Source organism: Rattus norvegicus, chromosome 3 (genome assembly GCF_036323735.1).
Source record: "Rattus norvegicus strain BN/NHsdMcwi chromosome 3, GRCr8, whole genome shotgun sequence".
Lineage (NCBI taxonomy): Eukaryota > Metazoa > Chordata > Mammalia > Rodentia > Muridae > Rattus > Rattus norvegicus.
In genome coordinates this window covers 92601602-92613687 of record NC_086021.1, presented here as the reverse complement: position 1 = coordinate 92613687, position 12086 = coordinate 92601602, and the positions used below count along the sequence as shown (strand labels likewise).

Genomic DNA, 12086 nt, shown 5'->3' with positions numbered 1-12086 from the left:
TGTTTCTAAATAAAGAAGATAGAGATAATAACAAAGTGCCACAATATTTGAGTTCATTTTAAGGTAGTACAAGGAAGTCACCCTACACATATTTCTGTGGACAAATGTACAGAATATGATTTAGTAAGTGTCACATGGCATGCTCATTTCTTTCTCATATTGTACATGACAGTTAAAATAAGAATCTCAACTATGTTAGCTAACAAAATGAAATTTATTTCTTATAACACATGTCTAATATGCACTTCATAGTCTATGGATTGGCAATGTAAGCGTAAAATAAAGTTAAATGTTTCACAGAAAGTACTGTATTTTTATGTAATAAAATTCTCCTTACTCTAGAAACTGGGTTGGTTTTCATAGCAAAGTCAATTTACTAATAATTATTGTAAGTGTTTAAATTCAAGAGTTAAAACCGATACCAAGTACACTAAAAATATATCTATTGAAAGTAATCAGCAATTTGAGTGGTTTCAAAATACTTTATATTTCACATCATATACACCCTTTAAAAGCACTCCCTGAAATACCTTTCAAACTGTCTAAGCATTATTATAGCAATCTTTTGTTTCTAGGTACTGTCAGTTTATAACAGGTAAACTCACATTCATGCATGCATGCCACTTGTATATACTCTTAAATAAATCATTTAGATGGCTCAATAGTACAAGGCTTAAATATCATGAACAAAAACCATTATTCAATAGCCATAAAAACAAACAGACAAACAAACAAAACCACATGAACAAACATTTGCTTATACAGGTAGAATAGGTAATGATTTTGAGGTCTTAAACAGAATGCAATCAAAAGACGAGAGAGAGAGAGAGAGAGAGAGAGAGAGAGAGAGCGCAAGAACAACAGAGAAAGAGAGAGTGAGCAAGAAAGAAAGAGCCCAATTGAGAGAGACAGAGAGAGCAAGAGAGAGAGAGAGAGAGAGAGAGAGAGAGAGAGAGAGAGAGAGAGAGAGAGAGAGAGTATGCATGTGTACAAGGTCTTGGGCTTTTTACTAAAGTGCACCTCTGTGACCTAACACTTCATGAGGGACTCTATTTTGTAAAAATAATTTTATTTCCCAGAAATGATTGTTTCCTAGGAGGCTTGTTACTGAATAAACTCATTCTTTCCACCATTTTCTGAACTTTGGATGGGTGGATCAACTTACCTGTTCTGGCCCAAACTCCTCTCTGAACTGACTGATTCAAACTGGCTCTTTTAGGCCTCTGACTAAATTGCTATCTTTAGCATCAAACTAACTCTGGCAATCTGTTTTAATCTTCTGGCTTCTTATTTTCTACTTTGTTCTGTCTTTACCTGTGTCTATCTTGTTCTCTTTCCAAACGGTCTCTATAAAAGATTCTCATTAAAACTCTCTCTCTCTCTCTCTCTCTCTCTCTCTCTCTCTCTCTCTCTCTCTCTCTCTCTCTCCCCCCCCGTTTGCTCCCTATGTCACCACTCTTTCAGTTCTGTTTTCAAGGGAATTGGAAAGATACCATCTCTGACTCATTCTGTCAAATTATTCTCTGATTTATCCCTTTCTCTGGTGCTCAACTAGATTTCACATTCAAACATGGCTGATTCTTTCCACAAACTAACTTCACCTTCATTGTTTATGATTAAAGGTGTATACTAAGGGAGTGTTCGTATTCCAGCTAGAGGGATTGAAGGTGTCTTAATACAGCCTGGTCACACAGGCTTAGAAGTCTTTGCATGTGTTATCTTGCCAGGGTAGTAATATTGCTAGACTAAATTCCTCAACAATATTTTATAAATTGTGGGTCTTTGTATATTTCACACCAGCTGCTTTAACATGATCAAAAAGTATTAAAAATACTTCAATGTAAACATAGATTATATTTCCACCATCAGTTCTTATGATCTTATAAACTAGAATTATAAATATTATACTTAAAGATAGCATTCTGCTAATAATTTAGCAGTTTTTTACTAATGGAACTTAATATTAAAAATCAAATGAACAGTGGTTTTAAAAAATCTGGACTTTTAATCTGTATGCTTATAAGCAGGACAATCAGGATAGAGAGTTTTACAGTTCACTAGTTGCAGATATTCTAATATTACTACAGATTTATCTGAATCTCCTATCATTAGCAGGTACCAAGGCATACAATTCCATGGCAAATGTCAACTTCACATTTGTTACTGAGTTTATCCTTTTGGGACTGACTGATCGTGGTGAAATCAAGGTGTTTCTCTTTATATTGTTCCTTTTGATCTACGTCATTTCCTTGGTGGGAAATCTGGGACTGTTTATGCTGATCCACATAACTCCCAAACTCCATACACCTATGTACCACTTCCTTCGCTCTCTGTCATTTGTTGATGCCTGTTATTCATCAGTATTTGCACCCACATTACTACTGAACTTCTTTGTTGAAAGAGAGAGAATCTCATTCTCTGCTTGCATCCTGCAATATTTCTTGTTTGCATCACTGCTTACTACAGAGGGCTTTCTCCTGGCCGCAATGGCTTTTGACCGTTACATGGCCATTGCAAACCCTCTAACTTACACAGTGGCTATGACAAAATTGATATGTGTTCTACTAGTGCTGGGTTCATGCTTAGGAGGGACTATCACATCATTAACACATACAATTGGCTTAATGAATCTGTGCTTTTGTGGCCCTAATGTCATCAGTCATTTCTTCTGTGACCTTCCTCCCCTGTTGAAGCTGTCCTGTTCTGACACCTCCATGAATGAACTGCTGCTTTTGGTATTCTCTGGAGTCATTGCCATGACTACACTTTTGACTGTGGTTCTCTCTTATATCTTCATTGTTGCTGCTATTCTGAGGATCCGTTCAGCAGCAGGCAGACACAAAGCCTTCTCTACCTGTGCATCCCATCTAACAGCTGTCACTTTATTTTATGGTTCTATCAGCTTCAGTTACATTCAACCAAGTTCTCAGTACTCCTTAGAGCAAGAGAAGGTGGTATCCATATTTTATACCCTGGTGATTCCTATGTTGAATCCACTGATTTACAGTTTAAGGAACAAAGATGTAAAAGATGCTGTGAAAAGAGTTATAGAGATCAAACATTCTCTGCATTAAAATATCACAGTGTGTTCCTGAGAATAGGACATGGGAAACTGATTCATGTAAGAATCCTTTTGATGATCAAATAAAGTTTCAAACAGGAACTATGGGTTTTGTTCACTTTCAGTACTGTTTGGTAATGATAAAAATATATATCAAAGAGCAATGTTTCATGATTACCGAAAGTGTATTGTATTTTCAATAAACCATATACTAAGACCTAAGTAAATTACTGAAACATTGGTAATATTTTATTCCTTTATGTGAAGTGAAATTGTATATAAACATAGAGAGACATCTATACATTTCTAAATAACCAATAAAATCAGAATAATTAATTTGAGAAAATGAACATGACTCTCAGCTTGTCCTTTCTTTGATGAATATAAACAAAGTATTCCTCAAAACAAAATTATCTGGGACTCTCATATTCAGCAAATGGATAAGCATGAGTTTACTTATTGGGGTAAATACACCTAATAGTTTAGATCTACTTTAGGCCCATTTTAAGAAATTTTGGCACTGAATCATGTAAATCTTTTTCTTGTTCAATTTCAGATATATTCCATTTAAATGATTTTAAACAGCTATATAATTTTGATATCTATAATGTACAAATCATTATTTAAAAATTAATGAGTTTGTGATAGCTATTCCTTATTGTTAACTTGATTGCATGTAGAATGAACTACAATCCACAAATGGAGGACACACCTGTGTTCTGATCTTGAGGCTGCAAGACCAGCTTATGACCTTGAGCTTGACCTGAAGTTCTTGTGTCATAGTGGCTGTGAAATGTTAGGCCCAGGCAAGGTAGTTGATGCCTTTAGTTGGAAGAGACTGAGACAAGCTGATCTCTGAGTTCAAGGTCAGCCTGGGACAAAGCAAGTTTTAGATCCATACCTGGATGGTGGTACATACCTTTCACCAGAGCCACAGTTTCTGCTGGAGGCCTATATAAAGATATTAGAAGGCAGATTTGCTCTTCTTCAACTGCTTGCACTTATTGCCAAAACCTCTGTAGGAAGCCACTCCTCCAGAAGATCTGCTTATGCTACTAGCCTTGTGGGACTGAGCAGCTACTAGATTCTTGGACTTCCCATTCACAGCTGCCCACTGTTGCATTAGTTGGGGTACAGACTCTAAGTCATTACAATAAGTTACCTTAACATATAGAGGCATTCTGTAAGTTCTCTGACTCTAGAAAACCCTAATACAAAGTTTCTATGTACTTGTGGTGAATGTAGCTGTGTGTGCATGTATGTCAGCAAACACCATTGGATACTAGAATTACCTTATAAAGCTTATGAATAAATACTAGTAGGAGGAACATAGCCAAGCAGGCCCAGCTGTTATGCTGGCATATGTGCCGCTGATATTTCCTCCTTGAACCAACCTAGAATTAGACAGCGCAGCTAGAGACCTCTGATGCTGGATCAAGTGATAGAGCAAACCACTGATTAAAAGACAACTTCATATCTGGCTACTTGAGCGCCAATGTTATGCTGGGAGTGAAGTATTAATGCTTATCCAGTTCCTGTAAAACAGTTTGCCTTTGCCATTTGCCCAGCTCCTGGAGACTGTGTTGTTGAATCTGTGCTTTCTTATCCCCTGTCCCCAATGGTCTTGGGGTCTCAAGTAACAAATATTTGTTTAAAGTCTTACAGAAATAATGAGAAAAATATGAAAATATACTTGGAATTAAAAGATATCTTGCAGCACATGCTAGAAATAGAATAATGAACTAGTTACTGTTTCTTTATATGACAATACACAAAACCAAAACTTTAGCAATCACTTCTTTCTTAGAAAGGGGAGCAACATATTCATAAGAGGAGACATGGAGACAAAGTTTGGACCAGAGACTGAAGGAAAGGCCATTCGGAGACTGCCCATCCTGGGAATCTAGCCCATATACATACAGCCACCAAATCCAAGAAGTGCCAAGAAGTGCATGCTGATAGGAGCCTAAAGCAGCTGTCTTCTGAGTGGATCTGCCAGGACATGTCAACTACAGAGGCGGAAGCTCACAGCCAACCTTTAAACTGAGAATAGGGTCCCTATTGGAAGAGTTAGAGAAAGGATTGAAGGAGCTGAAGGGGTTTGCAACACCATAAAAACAACAATAGCAACCAAAGCTCACAGGGACTGAACCACCATCCAAAGAAGACAGACCCATGGCTCCAGCTGCATAAGTAACAGAGAATGGTCTTGTAGGGCACTAATGGGAGGAGAAGCCCTTGGTCCTGCCAAAGCTCAACCACCCCAGTGTAGGGGAATGTCAGGGCAGGGAGGTTGGAAGGAGTGTATGAATGGGTGCAGGACTACCCTCATAGAAGAAGGGGAAAGAGGATTGGGATAGGAGGATTATGAATGGGAAACTGGGAAAGGTGATTTGAAATGTAAATAAAAATATCTAAAAAAAGAAATAGAATCAATGAAAATGAGAGATTAGTGTCAATGAATTGCAAAATTTCATTCTTCATCTTGTTTACAAAAGAATTACAGAATTGATTCTATGTTATCATGTGCTCCTATAATTATATCTGTTTTACTCCTTTCCTTGGCTGTATATACACTCTGCACAAAAGCTACACTTTCTAAGAGTAGATAGCAAAAAAAAATAGCACAAAAATAACTCACACCAGTATTTATAATGGTTTATTTTCATCTTCTTAATAGGTTGGAGGTTTCGATATTTAAAGAAGCAGACACAGGAGAGTTTTCCATATGTTTTGATTTGTATACCAGTGGGTTTAGTCAAATTTATATTAAGACAGTCTAAAAATTAAACACTACACTAAACATCAGTTATGCACACAAACAATTCTTCCTGTCATAATTTCTTTAACACTACAACCACTTGCAGTAGATAGGCATGGTCCCCAGTAGAGGGAGGGAGCCACTCATCCATCTCCAAGTTTTAAAACCAGAAATGTTCCTGCAAACAAAAGACAGGGACAAAAAATGAAGCAGATACTGAAGGAACACCCATCCTGGGACTGCCCCACCTGGGGATCCATCCTGCCATTATGTTCTTGACAGTGCTTTAAGTCCCTGAAGAAACAAAGAGAAACTTTTAGTATCTAGTACATTATAGTCTTTGAATACAAAGTTTACTCCAGGAATGGTTCCATTTTCTCCAAGGCAAATATATAACAAATTAAAATTATCTGAATTTGTCTCATAACACTATATTAATGATCCCACTCATATTTTCATTTAAGGGACTCTGTGACTGTGGTTTTCTTATATGTAAGGATAGATTTCAGTTTCAACCTTGCTACTTGAGATCTTTGTCATTTACTGAATTCAGGCATCATTTTAAATATAAGAACTTCTAGTGTTCTGTTTTAATTTTTGTTTGAGATAGTGATAGAGAAGCAATGGAATACATAATCCTAGGTCCTTACATGGGTTGAGATGTTGAATTGTTTTTTCTTCTTTTACGTGTAAGCTAAATTTACTTATCTGATTATTATATATACAATTCTATAGTTCAGATACAATTTTAAGAATTAAGATTATATGTTGAGATTTTAATCTGCTTGACTTATCAAATGGCAGAGGGAAGATAAGTTTTAAATTACCATCTACTTCTTTGCTTTAAGTACATTTTTTCTCTTTCTCTATATAAACATCAAATATGTTTTACAGTTACAAACACACACACACATATGCATGGACTCACACACATGAACTGCTCACACAACACACACACACACACACACACACACACACAAACCCCTGATGTGTTAAATTACATCTAATCTGCATTAAGGTCAATTCATATCATTAAGTAATAATTACTGTTTGAATAGAAATAGTTACTGTTTATAATTACATTATAGTTCATTGTAATATAGATATGATATAATCTATTTTAATTGTTTAATCCTCTTAAACTGTGGCACTTGTCTGAGTTTTAATCATAAGTGACAGGAACTGCAATATGATGACAGCAGTGTTCAAAATTAATTGCACTTTACATGATGTTATCAAGTTATCTACAAGAAGGACTACTAAGGTCCAATGAAATTTACTGTGTCACTTATGAAATACACCCTCTGCTCTGATAGAAATTGGTGAGAACAGCAGGGTTCAACTCCACCTGTGACTGGTATTTTTGCATAATTCCCTTTTTTGTAGTTTTATGGTTTCTAAATAAGCAAGATAAAAAAGACATAAATAAGTTAAACCAAAATTATATGTTGGAATTACTGGGACCCACTGTACTCAAAACATCACTTGCATTATAAATCCTGCAGAACAATTAATGGGAGACACTTGAATCAATTTTAAGACGTGTAAGGAAACAATCTATACATCCTACTATGGGATCAATAGTATGGAATGTCATTTAGAATAACTATAATGGCATATTTATTTGAATCTTCAAATTATACATAATACTTAAGACTATAATCTGCATTGTGGATATAGAAGTGTAAACAATCCAAAACAATCATCCAATCAACCAACCAAATCAAACCCAAGAATATTAAAGAGTATTCTTGATAATAAACAGCTAATACTTTATTTTATATATCTTTGTATTTGTGAGGTATACAGGAAGAAAAATTAAGTTTCATAGAAACACTGAACTAATTGTTCAAAATGTATTTGTAAAAATAATTGAGGCTTTTCCTATTGTAAAAATTTGGTTGCACAATAAATAAAGTTTGTAAAAATTGTGTTCAAATTTTAAGTATTTGAGTTAGTTTTAAACATTTATTTTGATATGAAAAATGAAAGTTCCTCAACATCAGAATCCTGAGTCTGTGTGTAAGAATGATTGCATACATGCTGAGTTCTAGATGTCTGCCTTTGACACAGTTAAAAGGGAAACAAACAAGTTCAAGGGACTTTGTAAAAGACTTAATTATCATTCACAAGGCACACAAACACACAGATATACATACAGGCGTGCATGTGTGCACACCTGCATGTGCACATATATATACACAAAGACAGAGAGACAGAGAGATTGAGACAGGGAAAGAGACAGACATAGAGAAGGAATTATTTATGAAAATCTAAGATTAATGTCGTTATAGGCAATACATCATTGAGTAAGCTTCATAATGATTGCAAACACGTTATTCCACTCAGCTTCTATCTGACTAAAATCTCTCACTTTTTGACATATAGTACGGTTATATGTATATTTTTGTTTAAGCCTATTAATGTCTATTAAAATGATAAGATGGGAATACCAAAATGGAAACCAGGATTAAATTTCCAAGATCACTTATTCATTTTTTACACAAGGCACTAACTCTCCTTAGTGGGAACTTTTCCTTAGTTTTTCTGTGACTAAAAATTGCATTTTAAGTATATTTAGCTAAAACACCTGCATTTACTTTATCTAATAATGGGTATTATTAACAGAAAGCAAACTTACAGCTTATTAAACACTATAAACTTTTAAACTTTATTTACATGGCAGATGTCAACATCACATTTGTTACTGATTTTTATCTTTTTGGGACTGACAGATCATGATGAACCCAAGATATTTCTATTTATATTGTTTCTTTTGACCCATATGATTTCATCATTGGATAATATATGAATGTTCTTTCTTATTCACACAACACACAAACTCCACATACTTATGTACCACTTTCTTAGCTGTTTGCCATTTGCTGATGCTTACTGTTTTCAGTATTTGCACCCAAATGCTACTGAACTTTTTTCATAAAAGAGAGATTACCACATCCTCTGCATTCACACTGCAATAATTTCTGTTTTTATCACTGCTTACAGAAAAGGGATTTTGCTTGTTGCAATGGCTTCTAACCAGTGTTTAGCCATCATGAATCAATTTCTCTATAGAGTGGCTATGGCTAAAATAATTTGGGTTGGGCTGGTGTTAGATTCGTGCAAAGAAAGTGTAATCAATTCAGTACACATACAATTGGTTTAATGAAGCTATTCTTCTGTGGGCCAAATATCATCAGGAACTTCTGCGATATTTCTCCACTGCTGAAGCTGTCCTGTTCACACCTCCATTAATTGTTGCTTTTGGTCTTCATGACCATAATTGTTATGAGTACATTCTTGACTGTGATGATCTCTTGCATCTTCATTGTTGCTGCTGTCCTGTGAATCCACTCAGCAGCAGGTGGAAACAAAGACTTCTCTCCCTGTGCCTCCCATCTTACAGCTGGGAATTTGCTCTATGGCTCTATCAGCTTCAGTTGCATTCAATTAAATTTTTGCTACACCTTAGAACAAGAGATGGCAGTGTCACTCTAGTGATTCCTATGTTGAACCAACTGATTTATAGATTTAGGATCAAGGAAGCAAATGACACTCTAAAATGGCTTGTGTTGATTTATAACAATGAGACAGAAAAAACTGATTTAAATAATATCGTTTATAAAAAATCAGTAAGGCTAAAAATAATGTATTTTAGTGTTTCTAGAAGTGTAATTCTATGTGCAAAATATATATTCAATAATATTATAGCATAAATGTATGGGTGGTATTTTGTTGTCTAACACTAAACTCTGACCTAGGGCACTTCTCCGAGATAATTGGTAATAGTTTCATTCTCCCACATGAATTCAAATTCATAAAAATATGTATATTTCTGATATATATACATACATATGCAATCATGTAAATATTCAGACATATTAGTAAGGATACTATAAAAGAAAACATAAAAATGAAAAATTACATTTACAAGAGCTATAGCATATTTACTTTTTGAAAAATATAATTTTCACACACCCAAAGTGTTGATATTTGATTTATCTAGAACATAACCAGATATGTGTTTAAAATCTTTCCTTGATTATTTATAGTCTAATATTTAAAGTAAATATGCTGCCTTAAAAGTACCTTCAAGATCCAAAGGCCATCTGATAAAACACTCAGTATCACACATAAAAAGCTATAGGATGATGTCATTATTCAGGTGAAGGCAGGTACAGGATAGAATGAGGTCTATCATTGGACGAGAAGGAAGGATGGGCAGAAGAAAAGTTTTAGAGGAGGAGGAGACTGGAGCGAGAAGAGGAGGAGGAGAAACCAAGAGAACTTGGAGGTAGACATTAAGATTTCTCTCTTCAGATTTATAGGTTGATATAAATATTCTTAAGAGATGGATATGTACAGGATTTTGTATATCTAGACAAGCCAACTGTATCTTACCTAGGTGGGCAATTATATCTTATCAACTGGATCAGAGGTTATTGTGTTTTATGTTCTTTCATGTGGCAATTTAATTGAGTTTAAGAGAGTGTGGTGGTTGGACATACTGGGCCACCATAGAATTGGGATGTTTATGTCTGGCATGGTGGCAACCTGCCTTTGGGACTAGATGGGTAGAGAGATTGTTGCTGGACTCAGAGAGTCACCATTAGCAGTGTGATATGATATGGATCTTAGTGGGTTAGATGCTTTCTTGACTGAAATGAAAATATCTAACAGATGCCATGTGACACTATGGTATGGCTCTAGTGCGAGTTAAAAGAAGTTTGGTGTGTGTGTGTGTGTGTGTGTGTGTGTGTGTGTGTGTGTGTCTGTCTGTCTGTCTGTCTGTCTGTGTATGTGTGTGTTTTACCACAACAAGAGGCTCTCTTTTGAGTTGTTGGCCAGAGCTTTCTAGAGGACACCCAAAACATCAATCCTATTGCTGTTGCTCTTGGTAATGGTCCAGAGGGACCTCTATATTGCTAAGGATTCAATAAACTTTAGGAACAGAATCCAAAGAGTTCTGAAATATAAGTGAACTGACTGCTTTTGCCTAAGGAATTGCTCCATGGTATCAAAGGCATTACGCATGCATCTATAGGGGGAGACACTAACAGTCTGATCTAACTAGGATGCTCATGAACCACATTGACAACAAGCATGGTACGGTAACCTTATACATCCAGTAATGGCTCAGAAAATTTGACAGTAACAGACATCCTTATACTGGACGTAATATCTCTTTAGTAAGAGAGATAAGTGCTTGATACTGGAAGCCTAATCATTCAGTAGTGGTATAATCATGGTTATTAGAAGAGAATATACAATGACTACTTTACTAAACTAATATAATGTCTAACAAAAATCTATTTAAGAGTTAAGTATAATCTTTAGCCCTCATCAAGGAAACTTCTCTTTGCAACAAAGGTAGATTGCTACAGAAAACCACAGCCAATCAATATGCAGAATTGTTGAGCCAAGTCCCAGTGGAACGTTGGGCAAGAATGCACAGAAAGTTTGTAAAAATCAGTGGATCAGAAATTTTGCTGAAATATTTTGTTTCCTAGGGGTCAGATGCTCCACCCATAAAATCTCAGTAATACGACTGCCTAAACATGAAAATAACAAGGACATTACTAATAAACATGCTGATCTGGTTGGAGAAACACCCATGATTCCTCAAATCAAAACAATTATTAGCAACTGAGAAAAGCTAGAGAGGGAGATATGGTCTAATGCTTTGAAGGGCACATCGATGAGTCTTCCACTACCAAATAGTCAGCCATGAAAACATACATAAAAATAACAATATATGGACTCACCAGGTGATATTTGAAAATATATATACATACATATATGTTTGTATGTATGTAAGTATTATAACAACAACAACTAATGGAAAAATAACAATAAAGGTGAAGGAGATCAGGGAAAGATGAAAAGGGAAAAGATGAAGTTTGTGAAGTAAGGAAAGGAAATGGAGTGATGTAATTTAAATATTAAAATAAAAATATGACAATTAAATTATATGGTGATTAAGGTCCTGTCCTTGAGATCACAGAATATTGCGAGCATTTATTAAATAAATAATTTTCCAGAAAAATACTGTATAACATTTTCCCTTGAAAATAATTATTTTAGCAAAACTGGTCATAATATGTATCTTATATTAATATGTTTAAATAATTATAGATATCGAAGTTGTTATTCTATTTTACTACACCTGCAGACCCTAAAATATACAGGTTAGCTTCTCTTTCCCAACCCATCTTGCCTGCTTGCTGAGCCCCTGGGAGAAGTCAAGCTGCCCTAAGTACCGTG

General features: G+C 35.2%; 1 protein-coding gene and 1 pseudogene across 1 annotated transcript; both read left to right on the top strand.

Annotated features, from left to right (window-relative positions):
- Window positions 1–2135: 2135 nt before the first annotated feature.
- Or5j1 (olfactory receptor family 5 subfamily J member 1) lies at window positions 2136–3074 on the top strand. The gene has a single exon (NM_001000320.1). The coding sequence runs from the start codon at window positions 2136–2138 to the stop codon at window positions 3072–3074; it is 939 nt and encodes a 312-aa protein (NP_001000320.1).
- On the top strand, window positions 8502–9421 carry Or5j12-ps1 (olfactory receptor family 5 subfamily J member 12, pseudogene 1; annotated as a pseudogene).